The following is a 22,851-nucleotide window of genomic DNA, read 5'->3' as shown; positions in this document are numbered from 1 at the left end:
AACAATGACGACGCAGCAGCTAAAGATGACTGATTCTTTTTTAATGCGAGGACATAAATCCTGCAAAGTCTGATTAACACAGCTGCTTTTACATCAAAATATTTCAAATAAGTTTTGGTCCATAGATATTCAACACAGATTAGATTAAATCATTAACTTAACTTGGCTTCTATTTGGCCAAATACTGAAGTTATTTCCACGTATTTGTCATGGAGTGAAGGTATCCGACCTAACACCTTTCTCTACTACTGAAATGATAGTACAATTTAGAGTTTTTATGTGTGTGGTTGTAACATTATATTTTAATTTAATTAAATTAGAAAATGTAAAAAATGGATCACTGAAAGATGGAGAAACTTCTGGATCCCAACACTGACTGAAAAGTTTATTGAGTTTCACATCCATCACTGATGTAACCGGACTTATGTTTTTTTTTCATGCTCTGCTTCGTGTCTGCTAATGTCAGGCTTTTAAATCATGATGAGGCCTATATAAAAGTCAGGAAACCCAATTTCTGCCCAAATTTCCGATTTCTGCGTGGTCAGGAGGAGAAGTGCAGCAAAGGTTTATTTATATGAAGACAAGCGGTTTAATGACTGTTTCCACAGCTTGTGCCCCATGTGATACTACATGAAATATAGGAAAGAATAAAAGCTTGTTATTTTTCATGGTTTAAAAATGTTCAGAATCATGCAGGTGTGAGAGCAGGAACTCTTCAGTTTGAGAACATGTGTGAACATTTTATAGTGTTTACGTTAACATGTACTCACTCCTTTGTCTGTGTTTACTCAGCCATACTCCAGATCATTGGTGCCAGGCTGCTGCTCATCAGATGGGAAACGTCAGGCCTTCCAGCACCCTGTCAGGTCAGGTTTTCACTCTCATCAATGGGCACTGCCTTCTATCTGCAGAGGAATCAAACCTCAGAATGCAGTTTAGCTCAAAACATCTTGTTATTGTACATCCATACTAGTGGTGTGCGATAGGACGATCTTAGGTCGTGAAGGATTATAATTTGTTGACAATCTGCCAAAGCATAGAGATCATAGAATCGGGCTAATGTGTTTATTCTCTCATGCTGCAGTTTAGGCTCCTACATAGACACGTCTCCCCCTCTCTTTTGCGCCGCAGCGGAGCGGGATTCATCCATCGCTGAAAATGAAAAAGAAACTTAAAAGTTATTCCGTAAAATGAACTACCGGTATATAACTGTTTGAGATTTTTCCAAACCGACAGGGTGCAAAAAAAATGTATTTGCAAAGTTTGCACTGTTAAGGTTTTGTGCATTTAATAACATTATACAGGGAAAAAAATAAGTGGTTGAACTGGGTATTAACTTGCAAAATGTTCCAAAAGATGTATGAAAAAAAATTGTGATAAAATCGTGATCGTGATACTGACATAAAAAAATTGTGTTATAATATTTTTTCCATATCGTCCACCACTAATCCATGCCCAAGTTCACTAAATGGGGTCTGAGAAGAAGAAAAACACATGAAATTCACATTGAAAAGCAAGTTGCTGACTTTGTATCCATGAACTTACTTACATCATCGTCAGTAAGCTGTCGCTCAGTTGGTAGAGTTGTCGTCTCTCAACAGGAAGGTTGGTGGTTCAATCCCCAGGCCAGCTCCTGCAGCAACGTGTCCTTGGGCAAGACACTTAATTCAAGTTGCTCATGCTGATTTGTAGGCGCCATATTAAAGTGTATGGATGGGATTAGTTACTTCTGATGATACTACATAGCAACTACTACCATCAGTGTGTGAATTGGTAGGTGTGACATGTGGTGTAAAAGCACTTTGAGTAGTCAGAAGACTAGGAAAAGTGCTATACATTTACCACATGCTGTTATTGAGAAGTGAATCTGTGCCCACCTGCCTTGTTTTATTTGAATAACCCTGCTCTATACTCTTAAACACAAAAGGAACAAAGCCTATGTCTTTCATACTTAACACTCATCTCTCCTCTCAAACAGGCTGTTGTGGCCCAAATCAAAGTCATTTGATTATCTGTACAGCGACGGAGAGGCCCTACTGAGGAACTTCCCCATTCAGGCAACAATCAGCTTTTATGAGGAGACTGAAAGCGAAGATGAAGATGAGGACTGGAAGGAGGATAGTGACATTTGAGGAGGGCCTCAAACAGCAGTCTCATTTCATGTCCTGCAACTGATGTAAAAGTGACAGAGAGACAAACCACCAAAAGAAGGCACTGGAGGAGGGCAACTCAGTCTGCAGCCAGTCTTCACAGGTGTGACCAAAAAGGTCTCTAAAACATGGATATGATCATACTACTACATTTTGCTATGTGAATGCCTGGCTTCTTCACCAGCCCTGCATTACAGCTCCTAAAAAGCTGACTTTTACAAAAGCTGCTGATCTAGTTTCTGATTGAAAACTCAGGTTTTTTTTGTACGGACATAATAAGACTTTTGTAAGCAATGGAGATAACATAACATTGGCTCTGTCCCAATATAATGGTTGCATCCTTCTTCTTTGGTGTGTGCAGTTGAAGGCCGATTACGCCACAACAGCACATTAAAGGTGATGTTGCAATATGTCCTATTTTCCTGGCCAATCCTCCTTCTAGGCCCATATTATCCCAATATTCATTGTGTGCCATTTTCTTTAAATCTATAGTTAGAACCAAAGTTTGATTTGGCATACAGTACGCAATTACATGCTAAGCATGAGTTGATAAAAGAAACAAAACAACAAAATGGAAGTATGAAAATACAATTAATAATAAAATGGTAAGCAAAAAAAGAGTCTCCTCAGGATTCAAAATATGTATAGCTTTGTAAATCACCAAGGCTTGTTTTGTTTTTCCTGAAGGTTGCTCCTTCATGGCGGTTAACAACCTTGTGCTGGTCTACATAAATCTACAAGTATGGATGATTTGTTTGGACATAATAATCAAGGTATTGTACATCAGCTGGCTTCCAGTGCAGTGTTTGAGATTGCAAGGAAACGGGATGGTGCTTCGTAAAGTGTCAAAGGGAAAAGTGGAATCCTCCAGACCAGACTGTCCCATTTAAGTTTGGCCTTAGGGGTCTACACAGGCTACGAGGGCTGGGTCCTTCCAAACATGCTACCTCCAAAATGAGACACACCTTATCGCTTTCTGATTGGGTCTTATCAATTATACCATGTATAATGCCTATCACATGACCCTTTCCCTGAAATAACAGTACATCAGCCTTAACAAGTACAATTAAACTAAACACAAATTACTGATTTCAGGCTCTGATCTTGTTGTCAATGCTAGCTGCTTGTCCTGTTGAAGTTCATATATAATGGCACTGCCTATAGCATGAGGGAGATATTGTTGGGGTGATTTATGACACATAAATCATGCCTGAAATCACAAACTTTTTTTTTTTTAATTCCAGGCATGTGAATGTAGACAGATTGTTTAAAAATAAAGAAGTAGCAGTGTAGCTGAACCCTGAAAGCTCTACAGGATTATGTCACTCAAAGTAATGTGTAGTATTACTCAGACTTCTTCTGTTCATTTTCTGTGGACTTTAATTTGTGCTGTATTGCACATGCCTGTTGTGCACTTATACAGAGTATCTGCTCCACACTGATGTTCTGTCAGTGTCTGGTGAGAGAATAAAAGCCAAGCACCATGCTCTCCCATATTGGGACACTTGTTAATGTTTACAATCAGACTCAGGTTCTGATCCTTCCCAGTGTACAGAGAATTGAATTTGTGCTTTTTTTTTAACTTGTCATTTTTTATTACATCTGTCTAATTTTCCAACTGAGCTATAAGAAATGAAATAAGCTATTTGGGAGTATTTCAAATACACAAATGTCCTATTTTTTTCACAATCATGGATGTGTTGTTATTATGCTTGCCTTTTCTTGTAATTATACATTTCATGTTTAATTAAAGACTTCTGATGTAATTGAGAGTTGAAGTCTCCTCTCTGCCCTTGAAGAGGACAGGATAAAAAGAAAGATTAACAAACGCTCAGAGTCTGACACAACAGGAGCCGGTAGCCAAATGAGAATCAAAATTAAATAAACTTAATAGTAAGTAAAATAAATAACCAGAAATAGACGACATCTACAGATTAATAGTAGTGTTTTTTCCGTAGCCTAATTGTTTTCTTAATATGTGAGAATATAGTATTAGATCAGCTGACATCTGTTACCCCCCCCCCCCCCCCCCCATACAACCCCCGTCTCACACACGCACACACATATCTCTCCCTCCCCGGTCCTCTGCTGTCGTGAAGTGCGTAGTGAGCCGTAAAGTGGGCCAAATGGAGCAAGAGGGAGAGAGACTGGAACGAGCCGAGCCGACAGACTGGAAGTAGGAAAATATCCTGGAGAGTTCCAAGAGAGTCTGGCAATCGGGAGTAAAGCGGGGAAAAAGGTTTAAAACTAAAGAGATTCCCGCTAAAATCGGGTGTGTTTGCAGATCTGCGGTTGATTTTTTGGGGGGGGCTCTGCTTTTCGCGTACAAGGTGTGGCGTGCTCGAGTGTCTGCCTTTATACTCCATACACGGACACAGTCCCTCTGAAGGGCGAATGTTACAGATTCAAGCGGTTTTTATCACTCGAACCGCAGTCGTCTACTTGTCTCTCCTGCGTTGCTGTCCTGTCATCCTCCATCCTCCAGGTTGTTTCGTCTCCTACGAGCGAAAGTTTACCCGCCCCTTTCCCCTTCGTCACACTGTGATAGGGCATTGGCGGGGATTCCTCGCCTCCATTTGCTTCAAGATACGTCAATCACAGGTGACAACGCAGCGACACATGTGGGAGTTCCCTGGAATCGGAGAAGGAAGGGAAAAAGGCTTTTATGAAGAGGAAGGTGGGTAAGAAGATTTTTTTTATACATCCCTCTCTCAATCTACACGTGTCTGATTTATCCATTACTCCTCAGCTGTGGGATGTTTATTAAATGGTGGCAAATATGTTGAAAGCTCCATAATGAATGAATGAATTTTTGATTTGCAGTTATGGAGACATGAAGGCACGAGTCCGGTTCTCCTAGTCTGATCACATCATAACTGTGTTTCATTCAAATAGCTTAGATATGAATCATTTTCGCCTGCAACTGTAAAAACTGTTCTTTTTAAATAAGATCTGCTGTTGTTGTTGGTGTGTGTGTGTGTGTGTGTGTGTGTGTGTGTGTGTGTGTGTGTGTGTGGGGTTGTCTGTCGTGTCCCTTTTGGCTGTTCCCAGAATGAGCTTTTTAAATTGTAATTGCAGATGAATCTCTTTTTTAAATTGGCCAACTCCTACTCTTATTCTTTAAGTTGGACTGGATGCAGTCTCCTCTATCTTCGCCTCAGTTACTATGGAAACCCCACACCCTTTCTGTCTATATTTATAGTAGCCTATATTTATCTGATGTAGAGTTTGGAGGGGGGGGGGGGGGGTGACATCATGTACGTAATCACATCACATTATTTTATTTTAAGAAAAAAGAGACTGTAGCCAAACATAATAACAGCGCTGACATTTTACTTAACACAGATTCAGAGTGAGTGATATGTTTGACAGTAAAAAGGAATCAGCCGCAAACCTAAAAACGCTCTTTTGTAAAACGTCTTGACATAACAGTTGTTATGAATTGCCGCTATACAAATAATGATTGATTGATTGAAAGCTATTTTTTTTCTACATTTTTGAGTTTTCAGTTTTTATCTTGCATTTTTACAGATTGTTTTACTGATTAAGGGCGATCCAAAAATATGATGAAACTTATCAACAGTATTAAAGTAGGCTTGTAGTAGGCTACATCTTCTTTAAAGTATTTCTTCATTGAATGTATTAATATCTATAACTGTACTATGTTGTACGAACAATACCTACATTTATGTAAATTGACATATAGTCTTACTGAGAAGATTTTGGCCTATTCATCACCCTATTTTTTTACAAGGGTTGACTGTTAGGAGTGGCCACATTTTAGATGAAAGAAAATTTAGCGTTGCGGTGAAGCTAGATGGATAAGGAAGAACAGAGAGTTGGCGAGGTTCGTTTGCTAGCTCAACTGAACCCAGATTAATTTCCTTCCTTCACCAGTCAAACTACAAAACCGGGTGGCTATAGCCCGCTGACCAACTGGCTTGTGGGGAAAATGTCCTCCTTCCCTCTCCTCTGGCGGCGGAAAACATAACCCCTCATCCACCCCGGAACTACTTTAAGCTACTAACCACTACAGTGGACACCTCACTCCATTAAACACATATCACAAACTTATACCCAGCGTAACAATATCATAGTGTAACTGAGAATCCTTTTGATGCTCCTACACTTCATTAATATAATAAAGTAACAACATGAGTATGAACGAGACAGTCCAAACTTTAATCCACTCATCGACACCACATCACAACACTTCCTTTTCTCATCCTCCAGAGTAAAAAAAAAACCCATTTGACTTACTGTTTACCATGTGAAACTTGAATTCACTTCTTACTTGTCCCTAAGTTAGATCAAAATAGCTTACAATAGTATCATCTCAGATTTCTGTACAACTAGTGAGGCCGATTATACACCTGGGTATGAATTATTTTGTACCCTTTTGGAGATGGCAGTGTGTCCACAGAGGTGACACCTATTTAACAGTTATGCAGTTTCTAAGGGAAATGATTGTGTAATTGGATGTATGTTCTATGTCCCCCTGCAGGTCTGCACTCTCTCACAGTGCGAGTGGCTTGGCAGGAGCATGGCTGCTGGTAAGCACCAAGTACACGTGAATGTTCAGAAACACCAGCTTTGTTGATGTCAACACACACACACTCTACTTCCTTTTGGCTGATTTTATCTTAAAAATTGGCTCATTTCACCTGAACATTTTGAAGTAGCTCATATGTGGACATGTTGAGGAGTTCCCAAACATTTGAGCTCGGGACCCCTAAAATAACTGTGCTAAAGACTGGGGACCCCCACTGTCCCCTTTTAGTAATTATTTGTCAGTAAGGCTCGAAGCAGAACACAAATAATCGTATAAACGGAATGGACATACACAATTTTATAAACAGACACAGGTGATGTCTGTGTGTATTTTTTTCCATAGGGAGGAACAGAGACTGATATTGTTGCAGTTATGTGCAAACTTACATTTAAAGCATTTAAAGGAAACTGGCCTGACTCCAAGCTCAAGCCAGTCTTTATTATTTAAATGAAATAACTTTCCTTTAAGCCAGCTAATTTTTTACCAAAACCAGAAACCAAACAAAACTAAAGGAAATTGATAAGAAAAGTAATACAGGAGATATGGAGAAAAATGGGAGACGCCGCTTGCAACGCCACCTACCGGCGGTGACAGCAAGCAGGAATCCATCATATTAGCACTGCAGAGCTACACCGGCTCAGACAAGAATACTCAGATGCAGTAAATGGAAAAAAAGAAAACTTTGAAGAGACAGATGACTCACGTTAAGGAACTGTTGAAGAGAACAGCCTCGTTGGAGCAACGCACAGTAGATATGGAAAAGTTGGGAGAGATGGAAGAAAAGGCGTAACGGCTAGAAAGCGCAGTGGCTTTTCTCCTCCACCTAGAGGCGAAGTTAGAGGCGAAGTGCAACGACTTAGATGCAAGGTGAAGATGAAACAACATTCGGATACATGGTATCCCGGAGGGCTTTGAGAAAAATGACACCGCTGGATTTATGAGGGATTTTATTCGCTTACAACTACAAGTTCTGTCTGACATGGATATTCGTATTGAAAGAGCACACGGCTCGCTGATATCCAAACTTAAGGTCAACACCACCCCGCCACGGACGATTATTGTTTCGCTTCTTAGGGCGCACTCATTTTAGGCCCAGTTGTCCCGTACTGTGCTTAGTTTACAAGACAGAAGGACTCAAAAATAAAATGTAAAAAAATATAAAATGGACGCGTGGTCGAGTCAGAATCTGCACATCGGAGAACAGGTTACGACGTGACTGTGGCTTATTTTGAGTCATTTTAATCAGATACAGCCATAGCACTCCACACATAATGGAAGGCTGTGCACGTTAATTGATTGATTGGTTGATTGGTTGGTTGTGTACCTGTGCTTGTGCTCATTAGAACTGTACCGTGTTGAAGCACTTCTCTTCCAAGCGTGTCAGGGCCAAGGAAGCGTACTGTGTTTGAGCACTGATCGGAGCACTCGCACTGGTCAAACGAACTGGACTTTGGGGGTGAAGCGTGCTTAGGCATAGTACGGATTGCCAAGTGTGAGTGTGCACTTAGACTATCAGGTGATGGAATATGTCATTCAGACAGCATGAGAACAAAAACTACATGTGAGGAACGGACCATCTACTCCAACCGAGACTATGGAGGTAGGCTACAAAGGAAGAGGAAACTAGTGATGGACGTAATTAAAGCGCTAAAGGAGAAGTGAAACCACAGTTTCCTTGTCCTGCTCATGTGTCTGGACTCTGGGTACAAGACTTTTGCTTCACTACTGGAGGCTGCCCCTTTTTTTTAAAAAGAGATGGGCAACAGAGGCTGATGATGCAGAGCAGCTAGACCACAGTGACAGGACACACTCACGTCACAGAGGAGGACTTGCATGCCCTTTTCATGTGAGCTAAATAGTATTATTACAAGGGGCCATAGCATGGAAGATAATAAATAATCGTAAGTACAGTAAAGATACTAAAACAAATCCTGAAATGTAGCAGATAGCATAACCATAATTGATCATGCCCCCAAATGACAATGGCGAAGTACTGCCTTCTATTTTATTGGAGGGGGGAAAAGCTGTTGTGAGAGGGAAAATTATAGAATTATCATCTGGATTGAAAAACAAAGCGAGACTGGAAAAGCAAATACATTAGAGAGTAAATAAAGAGCACTAGAGTTTAAACCTAAGAAAAAATCAGACAACTCTACAGTACACTTCTTGAACTAAAAGACACTAGACATGACCCTGAAGACCTGATGTATAAATCTGAAGGGGCTCTTCGTTTCACTAGCCAAAGACATTAATGAGAGCAAGTAATAGAGCCAGTCACCTGCTAGCATTTCAACTTTGAAAAGCCCAATCGAATAGGACAATTAAAAAAAAAAAATTCACCCAAACTTCAAGCAAATTGTGGTAAAACCGGCTGATGTAGCGGAAGCATTCACAGAATACTACAGAAATCTATACCATGATTCAGACTCTGATAACATAGAAGGCAAAACACAGATATTCCTTAAAAAACTACAACTACCCTCTTTATCAAAAGAGGAAGCCTTTGACATAACACGGCCAATTTCAGGTCAAGAAATATCAGACACAACACTATAAAAAAATAATAATACTTTCCAGTGGAGTTTTATGAATGTCTTTTGAAAGAAGTCACACCAGTATTGTTTAAAGTTTTTAATTTTGTTCTTTGATCAGGCAACTCACCAACAACGTTGTCAGAAGCCATCCTTTCAGTCTTACATAAGGAGGGAAAGGACCCGACTTTATGTAAAAGCTATAGGCCTGTTACCAAATATGCAAAGAAAAAATAATTGAGGGTTTATTCCTGGTGCTAAGAATTTATGGCAAACTTTAAATCGTATAACATATAATGAGGCTGATGGCTGATATAACGATTGCAGAGGTTTGCAGTGAAGGCGAAGATGGCTGACCGGAGCAGGGTGAGCGTGGCTGATGGAGTGGATTTAAATCCAAAGGGCAGGTTGAGGCAGATGACTGAACAGAAAGGCAAGTGTGTGTGAGTGGTGATCCTGAAGCAAAAGAAAAACAGGATGAGAATCAAAACAAAGCTAGCACAAGAAACTCTTTAGCTATTAAAATCTTTATGAAAAGCCTGAGACATGGTCTAATGCAGTAGCTGAAGCAACAATCTGGCGATGAGTGGATGAAGAGCCAGGGTATATATACTAGGGTTGCCAATTTCAGTAATTTTTCTTAACCGATAATTGAACACCTTAACGATGAATTAATCGATTAATCATTAATAATGAATAATTATTGAGCTACAAAATGCACGTCTTTTTCTCAGTTTATGTTTTATTGAAACCATTACAGCAGCACAGTAGTTACTTAAAACATTAATTCATTAAATACAATCAGATTGAACTAATAAAACAAAAAGGCTCTCTCTCTTTTAAATATATGACATGTCCTTATTTAACGGCGCTGCTAACATCGGGCGTTACTGCCGCTTCCAACAAGGCTGACCTCTTCACAATACACTTAATTCTTCTGTTTTGTAGGCAAATCAACATTTGTGAGCGCATAAAATACTCCACTCACCATTATGTAGCCTAGCCTACGGTCTAGTGTTTTTTTTTTTTTTTGAAAGATGAGCACATCTGGGATCAGGGCTGAGTCCAGTGCACAGTCTATTCAAGTCCAGCTGCAGAAAACACTCTCCGCTGACCGCTTCATTTTCTCCTCACTTTACTCCGTATGGCTTCTTCTTTTAAGTCCCTGACACACCAAGGAGATCGTCGGCTGTCGGTTCTGGTTGGACCGTCGGTGAGCAGCCGTCACCCCAGTTTTAGTTTTAGTGTCGGTGGTCGTTGATAGGAATCTCTCTGTTTAAGCCGTTTGGAGGTTTCATTTTTCTCCAGATCTCGACACAGGTTCGGTAAAGCCCCTTGAGCCTTCCGCTGTAGTATCCATGCTTTCACTTATTAGTGCGGTTTGTCCGCCTCTGCCTCTTCTTTTCTGTGGTGACCGACAGCGGTGTGAAAATGGTTTTCTTGTATCATAACAGCGGACTACTGCCGCCTGGCATGGAGAGATGTTTCCTCTCACGCATGCGGAGCCGCAGAATGTACGTGGTGGTTGCCGGTGGGCTGTAGTCGTGTAGTAGTGTAGGTGTGTTCAAGTGCAACTTATTGACGTGAGGCGCACAGGCGGCTTGTCGGTTAATACATTTTTAATCGGTTAAATTCTTAACAGCGATTAATGATTGATCATTAACATCCCTAATATATACTGTTGGGTTTATTAGTTGATGGACAGCAGGTGTGCAGGTCTAAGCAGGGGGACGGAATGAACAACCATCAGCAGGGAGTCACAGAGTGTTACTGGGAAAACCAGGGCCATACAAAAAATGAAAAACGTGCGCCGGTCCCACCCAAAGTGGCAGCTGGCACACCCAAAAAAAATCAGAAGCAGAATTATAATTTTTTTTTAAATTTCAATTTCTTGAGCCAGCCGGACACAAGGCCTAACGTCACACCTAAAGTGGATGTATCGCTCGCCCGGCATCAACAGGAGCGACTCCTCCTGCACAGGTGGCTGCGGAGCCTGCGGTATGTTATATTTTATATAGGCAGTTTATGGCTATCCTGAGTGTAATGTATGGTTATATTTTATATAGTTTGATGTCTATATGGGCGATCCTGAGTATATCTTTGCACATCAGCCCAACCTATTCTGTGATGATGCGCAGAGTCATTTTTTTTTTGAGCCCTGCACTCACCCAGCCAACAGCCAATCCGCTCCGCCCGATGGCAAATGTGTTATTTAACTACCTACTGCACCCAAATCATCCCGTTAATCACCAATTTTAAACATAACAGCAACACAATAGTAGAAAAAAGTGTTGCCTGCCGCTGTCTAAGGTGCTACATTAACACTTGTTTTCCAATCGCTGTTTTGTCACTTGACATTCATTAAGTCGCGGTTTGAGGTTCAAGCCGTTCATCACTCATACTCTCTGTGCTGTAAAGCACATAGTCTGGTACTTCTACTGTTTCTTATGACTATATTGTAGCAGAGTGGAGCGTTTTGTAGCCTGTTGTGATGTTTTTGTAGAGGTGCACATCAATCTGACAGTAAATGTGGCACACCCAGTTTTTCTGATGCACACCCAAAGTCTCTTTTCTGGCTACGCTACTTCTCATGTGTCTTATTTTTCGTTACCGCCGTCATTCCGTACCGCCAAGTTGAAGGACGTCTCAAGTTGCTTATTTCGGCACTGAGGAGCGAGGATCGATGATCGAGGAAATAACTCTGAGGAGCTATGATCGAGGAAACGTGAGACCAGCCTTCCAGGAAGTCTTTTTACTGACAGACCCGCCCCCGTCTCGAATATCACTCAGTGATTGGACCCTGCAGCGAATCGGACTTCAGTTAAACTTAAGCTGATCATAGCTCCTCAGAGTTATTTCCTCAATCCTCTATCCCCGAAATAAGGGACTTGAGACGTCCTTCCCAGGTTATGAGCAACATTGCTCTATTGGTCAAAAGGGAAATCCAATAGATAGAGCTACCCTGGCATAGATTAAAGATTTGGCTAGCCAACTGCATCTGCATTGCTTTCCACCAGTGTGCTCAGTCAGTGATGGACTATGAAAGTATTGATTATTCTGCCTGTATTGTAACTTAATCTTTCTTCATTCCTTCTCTAGTTATAAGATGATGCCATGGTCTTGTTTATTTGTTGTTGGGCTTTTTTTTGTCACATGGCTGCTCATACTTCTTTGTCTATCTATCTACTGTATGTCTATGACTAAGTAGGCCTACAGCCCATGTTGTTGTAGCCTTGGCTGTATTTTGAGATTAGCTGACAGGTTAACTATTTTGTTACTTATTGAGTGCATTCTTAATTTTTGTGAGATTTGTATGTCTGTTTTCTATCCTGTTTTACTGTATGATATATTTAGCTTTTTGACAGCAGAAAGGTTTACTACAGTAAACAGCTGCCATTTTTTGCCACTAGAGGGCACTAGATGACTATAAATATTTTACACTCTATACATGAAATCCTATTACTTCTCCAAAGATCATGTTTGTGGCTTTAATTTACTATGTTGCCTAAGAGTAGTCTTGAAGATCCTTTGGAGCCTTTCTGCAAAAGAAGAGGAATGATTTGTGTTAGTATGCATCTGAACTTAAGCTCTGTATTTAACCTGCCGACTTGGTATTTTGGGAATGAAGTCATGGGGTTGGGGGTCATCTACCACACAATGTTTACTTTACTTAATTGTATTTCCTTTAGACAATTTGTTTGTATAGTTTCCTACAAAAATGGCTGACAAAGCAGTAAGGCCTGATCCTCCTGGACCTGATACGCCTATTCGATTTTTGTGAAAATATGAAAGGTATGGGAGATCAGGTGATTCAGGTGAATGTTTTGTCACATCTTAAACATGTAAATACAGATTAAGCCCAAATTCACACATGCTCCTCAAAGACCATCCCTGGTCATGAAGGGCTTGGGTTAACTATTACATTTTAAATTCAATTCTAGGGCTATATTAATTAATAAGAACATTTTATTTTTACCCTTACAGAAGGTATACAGACACTAGTATGTAAATATTTCCTCCTCTGTTGATAGATTTCTTACCTTTAACAACTTATTTGAATTCACATTATCTGACATTGGAGTCACTTAAAGCAAATCAACACTGCTGTCAAAGATAAAACTGCCTTGTTGAAAAAAATTATAATATTGACTTTTCAGATGACAGGTAGGGGGAGGCAATCTCTGCTACGTCATGTGCACCGCTTGCTCTCATACAGTTGGTACGGTTCTTGATCGGATACATTGAAAAGGTGTTCATAATTATGTCCCTAATTTGTGCAATGCCATAGGAATACCATAGTTTTATCTAAGTTTATATGAGGGAAATAAATCGTATATTTTACCCATATTTTAAAAATATGTAGAATAAAAGCATTGAATTTCAAATAAAACCACATAATTAAGTGAAATGAAATGAAATTAATGTCTAAAAATAGTTAAATGTAAGTTTGCACATTACAGCAACAATATAGGGGCTGTTGCTCTTTACGCATAAAGACGCCTGTGAGTCTATTAAGTTTTGTATGTCCACTCAAGTCTATGCATGGGGATTACTTGTAATCTGCTTTTAGCATTTTTCACGATAAATTACTTTATAAAATAATGTTGTGTTTTTTAGGCTGTTGTATTCTTGTTGTATATTCTTTTGTGCTACAAGTGTTTGGATAGGCCTTTTAGTGTGTATGCATGGCTGTGCACTAAGTTATATACCTTAACCACCTCCAGCCCCATTATTTTGGGGGTCATGAGCTAAAAAGTTTGGGAACCACTGCATTAGACTGTTGAGATAACCTCGTACGGATGGTTAAACTTAATGTTTGCTTCTTTTCCATGTTGTAGCTTTTCTCAATGGTCCAGATGCACACTCTGTCCTGAAGCGATTCCCCCGAGCAAATGGTTTCCTGGAGGAGTTGAGACAGGGGAACATTGAGAGGGAGTGTGGCGAGGAGAGCTGCAGTTTCGAGGAGGCCAATGAAGTGTTTGAGAACAAAGAAAGAACGGTGAGCTTATGCAAACGGTGATAACATCATAGCAAATGTGTTCAACTTCTCCATTAATTACAGCATCATAGGCGGTAGCACAAAATGAGATTTGAAACATACCGAAAATACCATCATGATTATGAATCAGGCTGTGATGCTCTCTTTTTAAGTTATAATAATGAGTCATACCACATGAGGATGCAAATCATGATTTAGATTCTTAATCTAAAATCATTTAATTTATTATTGCAATTTTATCTTCCACCAAAAGACAGGACTACAGAGGGCGTCGTTAGCCTAGTGGTTAGTGCATGCGCCTCATGTATGGAGGCTATAGGGCTCAACAGTGTGGTTCTGGAAGTAAAAATCACATTCATTTTCTCCATAGCCGATTTAATTATAAGCCATAATATACAAGGTAGACTTTCCATGAGCTACCTGTGTGTGAAACGATGGTCTATGCTCATTTAGAAGACACAAGTTCGTATGATATTAACCTTATTTTAAGATAAACATGGTTTATTCACATTATCTACACTACCCACGACCATAGAGTGTCACAGCGACTTCTCTGATTGGTGGAGCTTGATGTTACCATGGCAATGTTTCCCGCCCCTTGGTGCCGAATGCGAACGGATAGTTTCGCTAGCAGGACTAGCTAGCTGACACGAAATGTTCTAATAACCTTGTCATGCAGCAGTGAATGTAAGGCAAGGCAAGTTTATTTATATAGCACATTTCAGCAACAAGGCAATTCAAAGTGCTTCTCACAAGACAACAAAAGCATGAAGACAAAAAGAAAGAGATATTTTAGAATATATTTTTTTTAAATTACTAAAACAAACCATTAACAATCACAAAGAAGATTTAATCTGAAATTATGTAAAACTGATAAATCGATAAAACAGGAGAATGTCTAGAATTTGTTAAAATAATTTATTACAATTAAATTAAATAAAAATTGAAATAAAATTAGAAAACAGAAACTAAAAAGTAAATAGTTTAATACAAAAAGTGCAAAAGTTAAAGTGCAGAGTTACAATTTAAAATCTTATTAAAATAAATAAATAACATTTGTTTAATGAAAGGCAGCTGTAAACAGGTGAGTCTTCAGCCGTGATTTAAAAGAACTGAGAGTTTAAGCAGACCTGCATTTTTCTGGGAGTTTGTTCCAGATATAAGGAGCATAAAACTGAACGCTGCTTCTCTGTTTGGTTCAGACTTTGGGGACAGAGGGCAGACCTGTCCCAGACAACCTAAGCGGTCTGGATTGTTCTTAGGGCCGTATAAACCAGCAGCAGTATTTTAAAATCTCTTCTCTGACAGACTGGGAGCCAGTGTAATGATCTCAAAACTGGAGTAATGTGATCAATTTTCTCGGTCTTGGTGAGGACTGTAGAAGTAATTCTTGATATATTCTTCAGGTGATAGTAGGCTGACTTTGTAATTGTCTTAATGTGGCTTTTGAAATTTAGGTCAGAGTCCATCACCACACCAAGATTACTTACCTGGTCATTGGTTTTCAATTTAACTGATTTAAACTGTGTGCTGACTCTCTCTACTCCTTTGCTCCAAAAACAACTACATCAGTTTTATATCAGTTTTTTTATAGATCTGTGTGTCATCCGCATAGTTATGACTTATTTTATTGTATTCTATGATCTGAGCAAGTGGGCGCATGTAGATGTTAAACAGAAGAGATCCCAGGATGGATCCTTGGGGAACTCTTACCTGTCCTTAAAGTAAGATTCAATCCAGTTTAGTACTGTGCCAGAAACTCCAACCCAGTTTTCCAGTCAAGTAATATATTGTGGTTAACTGTGTTGAACGCAGCACTGAGATCAAGAAGAACTAAGTTTTTTTAACAAAAAACAATGCAGGTTTACATTATCTTGTACATTTAGTAGAAGCAATTCATTGTTCTGTAAAAGTATACACATAAGAGAAAAAAAAACAACATAATGTCACAAACCTTCACATATACAGTATATTTTTCTTAAACCCATAACCCGCCCCTTCCCTTCCCCTTGGGTCTTTCTCTTAAATGTACAGTGCAAGAAAGATGTTTACAGTGAGTAAGGAAAATAAATATTTAAATAATTGAGCGAGTACATAATTCATAGTATCACATAGACTTAATGAAGATTAATAGAATAAAAATAAATTAATAACAATGTTGATAACAATCAGAAAATGTCACATCAAAGCTCGAGCAGCGTTGACCGCCTCCACTCTTTTCTCAACCACAACCGGACCTGCCTGGTTCATCCCAGCAACAGAAATACTATCCTATAGTGATGTATGGGGGTCAATTAAGTTTGATAAATAAAGTACAGATTTATTAATTTGTAATTTGGATTTTGAGATGTGCGAGATGTATTTCGCCAAACTATGGCCCAGTCTATCGATGATTCAGGGCAGACTGAGGTTCAGCCAATGTCTGTGTTTAAACGGATGTCATTAAAAACCTCAAACAGAGCTGTCTCAGTGATGTACATGTCACGGGTGTGGGAAAACAAGTAAGGTGGACCCAAGTGCAAAATGATTTAATTTAACAAAAAGGCAGAAGGAAAACAAAAACGTACTATTCAAAAAGTCCAAACTGAAAAAACAACAAAGGGTAAAAAAAACACTGAGAGGAACAAGGAATTACAAAAACGACTGACACTGAGAAAAAATGTGCACGGTGACTTTTGAGCTCTATAGCCCTCCAAGCGGGCGGTCAGGTTCAAATCTCACCTGTGGTTCCTTTCCCGCATGTCATTCCCCACTCTCTCTCTCTCTCTCCCGGATTTTCTGACTCTCTCCACTGTCCTAGCTCTAAATAAAGGCATAAAAGCCCCCAAATAAACCTCTAAAGCCTATAATACCCCACCTACTTTCTCACATCAAAAAAAAATTAAACCTGACACAATGTAGCCTTTATCGTCTGCCTGCAGTTACTCTTCTGAGTAAGATGAGGGAGTAACCAGCGAAACATCAGAACCAGGTCTGAAAGATCCTTCTGCTCCCCTGCAGTCACTACTGGGCATAATCTTGAGCCCTATTTTGATGGCATTAAAGCCCTTTTTTAATTCTTGGAATGAATTAAAAGAAGGCCCCTCTTCCCTGCCACATATTATTCTGATTCTAAAAAAGACCTTAGCATTCTAGGCTACAGGCTAGCTAACTTCACAGTTCACACAGTTTACTGTTTATATTGCCATCACTGTCAGTAACATCAGTTGTAAACGCTATCGGCTATGAGACAAATGTAACTGAGCGACTGCATCCGTCACTGCTGACAGGAAATACCGTTGTGTGTTAATTCTGTCAGACAGAGCAGCAGAATGAGCTAACAGACTGATGCTGTCCAAACAGATGTCCGATGTCTGCAACGTATGTCTGCGCGCAACCTCACTGTTCTGTTTATTATAAACTATAAACTGGTCTGCGTGAACTTTCAGGTTTGCTGTCGGTTAAATGAAAAGATATTCTAAAATCTGTATGAGCAGCTGTAATGTATTACTAATACGTATTGATAATCCTGAAGATTTAATTTAAATAATAACATTTATTTGTGCAGCCCATATTATGACTTTATCATATAGAATGACTTCACTCAACTAAATACAGGCAGAGAAAGAGAGAGAAAGAGAGCGAGGCAGAGAGAGGACATTTTTCTACGCTCTTCTTTCCAGTTGATTTTGAGGATTATTGTGAATGCTCCGTTGTTCCCAAGGCTCTGTGCATTGTTTATGTATTCGGCGCACAGACCTTGGAAACAAACAGAAACAGAAGCAAAAATGTTCCGTCTCTCAAAGCCCTTCCCAATTAAATTCTAGGATTGAATGTATCAATAAATGCACTGGTATGAAAATGTGAAGTTGGTGCATCGTGTGCATCCTGTGTATGTGGAACAGGCTCATTGGACGTGTGTTGTGAACGCCAATGTCTGCCCATCTTGGGTCCTCAAATGCTTCCACTTAATATAAGTAAACTGCGCCACAGACTTTACACTGTAGACCAAGTTTTAGGTATTCCAAGGCACAGTAATTTTTTTCGTCCTCAACATAGGAACATGCCAGCTTTGCACCTAACCGCAGCTCATTTGAAAGCAAACACTTTTTTCAGTGGGGTTGTATGAGTTATATGAATAACTAAGTGTACAAGCCACAGGAGATGCTAGTCACCTCTGCCCCTTTATTTAGTAGTCACGGCTGGACCTATTTAATCTATTAATTTTGGTGAACAATATAAAGACAATTATGTTGACATTGATCTCGAAAGCACTTCTAAATAATACAAAAGGGAGTTCATATTTATCTGACTTCTTGTCTTTATTAAGTCCATGTGCAGTTATATAGAAAATTGAGGATGCAACCAATTGTTATGAATTGTGATGCATCGTAAAATCGAATCATTGAGCGGATAATCCTAATTGAATTAAATCGTGACCAGTGAAGATGCACAACCCTTTTCATTAATGTTTGAATGCCATAGTTATTATAAAGTGTGACCCATATTTTGATAATAGCTCTTAATAAAGAAACAATCTTACTGCAATAAGTGATCAGCACAAGGTTTTGTACAATCCATGTAATAATTCAACAAATCAGCAATCCTTCCTTCCCTACTGGGACATTGATGTCAGTTTCAGTTTTTGTCTCACTCAGACAAAATCAAACAGGGTCAAAGCTAAATATATCTGCTGTGTGCCTGCCAGATGGAGTTTTGGAAAACTCGCAGCGTCTACACGGTGACCAGCAACAGCGAGGGGCGCTCCGAGCGTGCGGACACAGTGTACATGGTGGTGCCGCTGCTGGGAGTGGCTCTGCTCATCATCATAGGTCTGTTCCTTCTGTGGAGGTGCCAGCTTCAGAAGGCCACACGGCGACGACCTGCATACACCCAGAACCGCTACTTAGCCAACAACCGGAGCAACCGCAGCTTGCCCCGCATCCTGGTTCATAGGGACCCAGCAATGCACACTGGAGGCTCACACCACCAGTCCAGCTCACATCCAGTTGTGGTGGCGAGCGGTGCTGAGAGAGGAGATGGATCTCATTCAGACCCCCATGGCCCCCACCACGCCCATGCTCTCTACGTCCAGAATTCTTCTCTGTCTGTGGCATCGCAGCTGTCTGGTGCTACACCTCCACCTTCTTATGAAGAAGTGACGAGACACCTTGAAAGCAGTGGTGATGAGACCTCAGCACCATCCTACAGTGAGCCCCCACCCAAATATGAAGAGATCATAAAGGAGAAATGAGACAGAGATCAACACTATGCTGCCATGGCAGGTCTGCATCTGACGGAGCTGCTGGCTGCGAGTCTCTCAAAGCCAGGTTGTTATTCCAATTTCTTTATGCCATAAAATATTTGGGTGCGACCTTCAGTCTTAGTGTATGTGCCACCTAGGATGATGTTATAGTTCACTGAAACACCTGGTCACACTCTCCATTTGTCTGGTCTGAGTTTTGCTTGTGACGGATGGTCCCAGGTGCTGTATCCTACCTCTCTGGTGAGGATTTGACCTACAGGGTACTGATCGAGCACTGCCCCACCAGCTGCCATTGTTGGAATTATATCACTCTCGATGCACAGTCACTGTGACTGTTAAGTTTCCTTGTGTCTTGTCAGATTGTGATTCTCTGTACATGCTCAGACTAGAGCATTTGGAGCCAAAATTGTGGGTAATGGGATATTGTCACAGTTCATTGGCAAGTTAGATCATTAACAAGTCTGGTTTTCACAGATTAGAACTGTACCTACAATCAGTCCAATCTAATTTGACTGTTCACTAACAAGCTCAAATTCTTCCTGCCTCATGTTTTACCTGTAAAATATGTGTTGAACAGAGTTTTCAGTAAGGACATTAAATCTTTCTTCAGGGGACTATTTTCTTACTGTTATAAGTTATGTCACAGTTGTTTCTATGTTTAAACAGAAACCTATAATATACTGTATGTTTGAACAGATGAAGGAATTCAGTAAACTTGCAGTGTCTGATTCTGTACTGAAGAGCGTCTGAGTTGTCTCCTTAGCAACAAATATTACTCTTCCTGTATTCTGATACATTTTTATGCAACAATTTGTACCTTTTCTGCACCATGTTATGAATATGATCTAGTCTTTTGTATTTTTAAAATCTCTTTAATCTCTTTTATGTGAAACATTTTTAGACACATTCATTTGAATTCTTTTACAAAAGTTATCTGGTATCACTTATGAATACTTAACATTATCCGAACCAGTTTTACATTGTTATTCTTCTGTTGTTTGTATTATGTGCTTTAACTTTTAAAAACTTTATTACTACATTAGTCTGAAATAATAATGGGATTTTGAGCAAACTGTTTTCAGAACAAGGTCTGCAAAACATGACTTATTGCTGTGGCTTTATGCAACAAAAAAACTTTGAAATAAATTCCCAAAGTTTACAAAAATGTGCAAAATACAAAATACATCTGCTATCCAGAGCCCTGCTCCTCCCTATTTCTAATACCTTTCTGTACATAAAGCTCAGTCTGGGCAAACTCAACCTGAAACGTTGAAATTGACCATCAAGCTGAACGATTTACTGTTCCTCTTTTGAGATTTGTTGTAGAACAGTAGATCATCTACCAAAGCAAACATAATTTATTCATTAGTTTCCAGAATTAAGGGCTTCTGAAGTACTTCAGTGGAATAATAATGAAGACAATACTTAAGTTTACATGAGGAGCATAAGGTTAACCAGCAGCTGCAGCAGCTTTAGTACAATACTGCTGCTTTTATCTTTCACGTTTTGATTTTATCTTCCTTGTTGACTGACACTTTAATGGAATTCCATAAATGTGTTGGAGCTGGATGGTGAAAAGACATCCAATCATTTAAAACAATATTCCATCCATCAGTCATGATTTGAAATATATTGTATATGAGTCCTTCATTTTGTGCTTCATGTTATGGAAACATAAATATTGTGTACACCAGGATGCGTTGTGTCTGTGCAGTTGTGGTGCTTAACACTGCTATGGCTGCTGCTTCCATTTCCTTTAGATCATTATAGAACTGTCTGTGCTGTACTTATCACAGGTTTGTCAAAGTGTTGTCTATTGTGCAGAGTGATGTTTACATTTGGGTCACATATTATTTCACTACATGTGATAAGGTGAACCTAGTTTCCTGCCAGTGGCTTATTTTTGTATTCTTTTGTACTCGAAGTTGTTCACTGCCTTTAACTACAGCCTGTTCCACATGGGTCTTTCTTTGACCACATTCCACACAGAAATATCCACTGACTGTGGATGAATGTAGCCTATATATCATGTAAATCTTTCACCAAAATTGATGTATTGTATATTTAAATATAAGTGTATTAATCTCTTGTATAACTTTCATTGGTCTTTTTAAAATTTCTATTAATATTAAATGTAGAGATTCTTTCAGCCATGATGATGGATGTTGTTTTGTCCAAACAGCAGACTTTCTTTGCAGGTCTGGCCTCGCACTGATTGACCAGCTTCATGACAAACTGCAGCATGACCAGCAAGAAGTCCATCTTATATCTGAACCAGCATCACTGCTTTACTGATACTACTTCACTTTGTTTTTTAAATCTACAAATGTCAGTACAAAAGCGCATTTGCGTGATAATTCTACTGGAATGTCAACACTACATCACATTTATGTTCCTTTAGAGAGACATTGTGTCAGTTTATTACTTACAGTGTTTTTGTATATTTACTGGTTTACTGTGCAGATTAGAAGAGAAATAGAAAGAGAGAGAAATAGATTCCTTTATCCAGTCACTTATTGACCGGTGTGTAAATATTTCAGAAACATATCATCCTTATGATTTAATGCTTATTGTTTACTTTAAAATTAGCTGTTTGCATCCACATATATTGTGCATATGTTATAAGTTTGAAAATCCTTACGTAATTTGCTTGTGTTTTGTCTGAATCCCAGGAAAAAGTTTTTTTCCTCGAGTTACTAAAATTTTCCTCATGAGTAGTTACATTTAATTATTTTTAAGAGTAATTATTGCCAGTAGCCTAGGTATACCATGTAGCCATACTGCCATCAGGTGGTTTCCACCCAATGTGTCACTTAAATTTGCAGATTTGAACTTGCATAGTGTGATCCAGTGAAACAGTGGATGATGCTGGGTGCAGCAGTTGCCTTTCATATACCCCCACCCTTCTGATTTTGCTCTCTCTTCAAAAGGAACAGCTTTGCAAAAAGATTAATGGACTTGCGTAGTGTGCAGACTTGTTCATTGCCTAAGCTAATAAGCTTAGGTAAGCTATACTACAGTATATGCTCACACAGGTGCCAGACTCTTGGAAGGTTGCAGGCTTTATTGGAAGTGAAGTGGGGCAGCTGTGGCTTACCGGTAGATTTGGTAATTTCTCAACCAGAAGGTTGGGGGGACAATCCCCGGCTCCTGCAGTCACATGTCGAAGTGTCCTTGGGCAAGACACTGAACTCCAAATTGCTCCCGTTGCTGCGCCAGTAGGGTATGCATGGGATTAGTTAATAGTGATGGACATTTTACATACAGTAGTGTGTAAATGTGGTGTGAACGGGTAAGTGTGACATGCAGTGTAAAAACCGCCAAGAGCTACACAGTAGATCCCAGCTGATGGAGGGGATGCCAGAGGAAATAAC

At 39.6% G+C, this 22,851-nt stretch overlaps 2 protein-coding genes across 3 annotated transcripts in view; both read left to right on the top strand.

Moving 5' to 3' along the window:
* Positions 1-3,664, top strand: part of ripply1 (ripply transcriptional repressor 1) — a 5,224-nt gene extending 1,560 nt beyond the window's left edge. Inside the window, 3 exon segments of the mRNA XM_061056327.1 lie at positions 793-866; positions 1,979-2,129; positions 2,131-3,664. Of these exon segments, the coding sequence (XP_060912310.1) occupies positions 793-866; positions 1,979-2,129; positions 2,131-2,175 (270 nt within the window). The 3' untranslated portion in view covers positions 2,176-3,664.
* A 594-nt stretch (positions 3,665-4,258) lies between these two features.
* LOC132988367 (transmembrane gamma-carboxyglutamic acid protein 3) lies at positions 4,259-21,626 on the top strand. 2 transcript variants are annotated; one of them, XM_061055729.1, is made up of 4 exons: positions 4,259-4,827; positions 6,655-6,703; positions 14,072-14,232; positions 18,920-21,626. In XM_061055729.1, exons 1-4 carry the CDS (start codon positions 4,816-4,818, stop codon positions 19,463-19,465), a joined length of 768 nt encoding a protein of 255 aa, XP_060911712.1. In that variant the 5' UTR covers positions 4,259-4,815; the 3' UTR covers positions 19,466-21,626. The 2 variants fall into 2 exon arrangements, with proteins under 2 accessions (XP_060911712.1, XP_060911713.1); XM_061055730.1 differs by having other exon boundaries at positions 4,259-4,831.
* Positions 21,627-22,851: the final 1,225 nt, after the last annotated feature.

Source organism: Labrus mixtus, chromosome 14 (assembly GCF_963584025.1).
Source record: "Labrus mixtus chromosome 14, fLabMix1.1, whole genome shotgun sequence".
NCBI lineage: Eukaryota > Metazoa > Chordata > Actinopteri > Labriformes > Labridae > Labrus > Labrus mixtus.
Note: the sequence above shows the minus strand (reverse complement) of the source record. Positions and strands in the feature narration are given on the sequence as shown.

Bases quoted from the DNA above. Each gene is read 5' to 3' on its own strand.
- LOC132988367 (XM_061055729.1), top strand. The intron at 6,704-14,071 runs GTAAGCACCAAG...TCCATGTTGTAG, and splicing joins TGGCAGGAGCATGGCTGCTG to CTTTTCTCAATGGTCCAGAT. The intron at 14,233-18,919 runs GTGAGCTTATGC...TGTGCCTGCCAG, and splicing joins TTGAGAACAAAGAAAGAACG to ATGGAGTTTTGGAAAACTCG.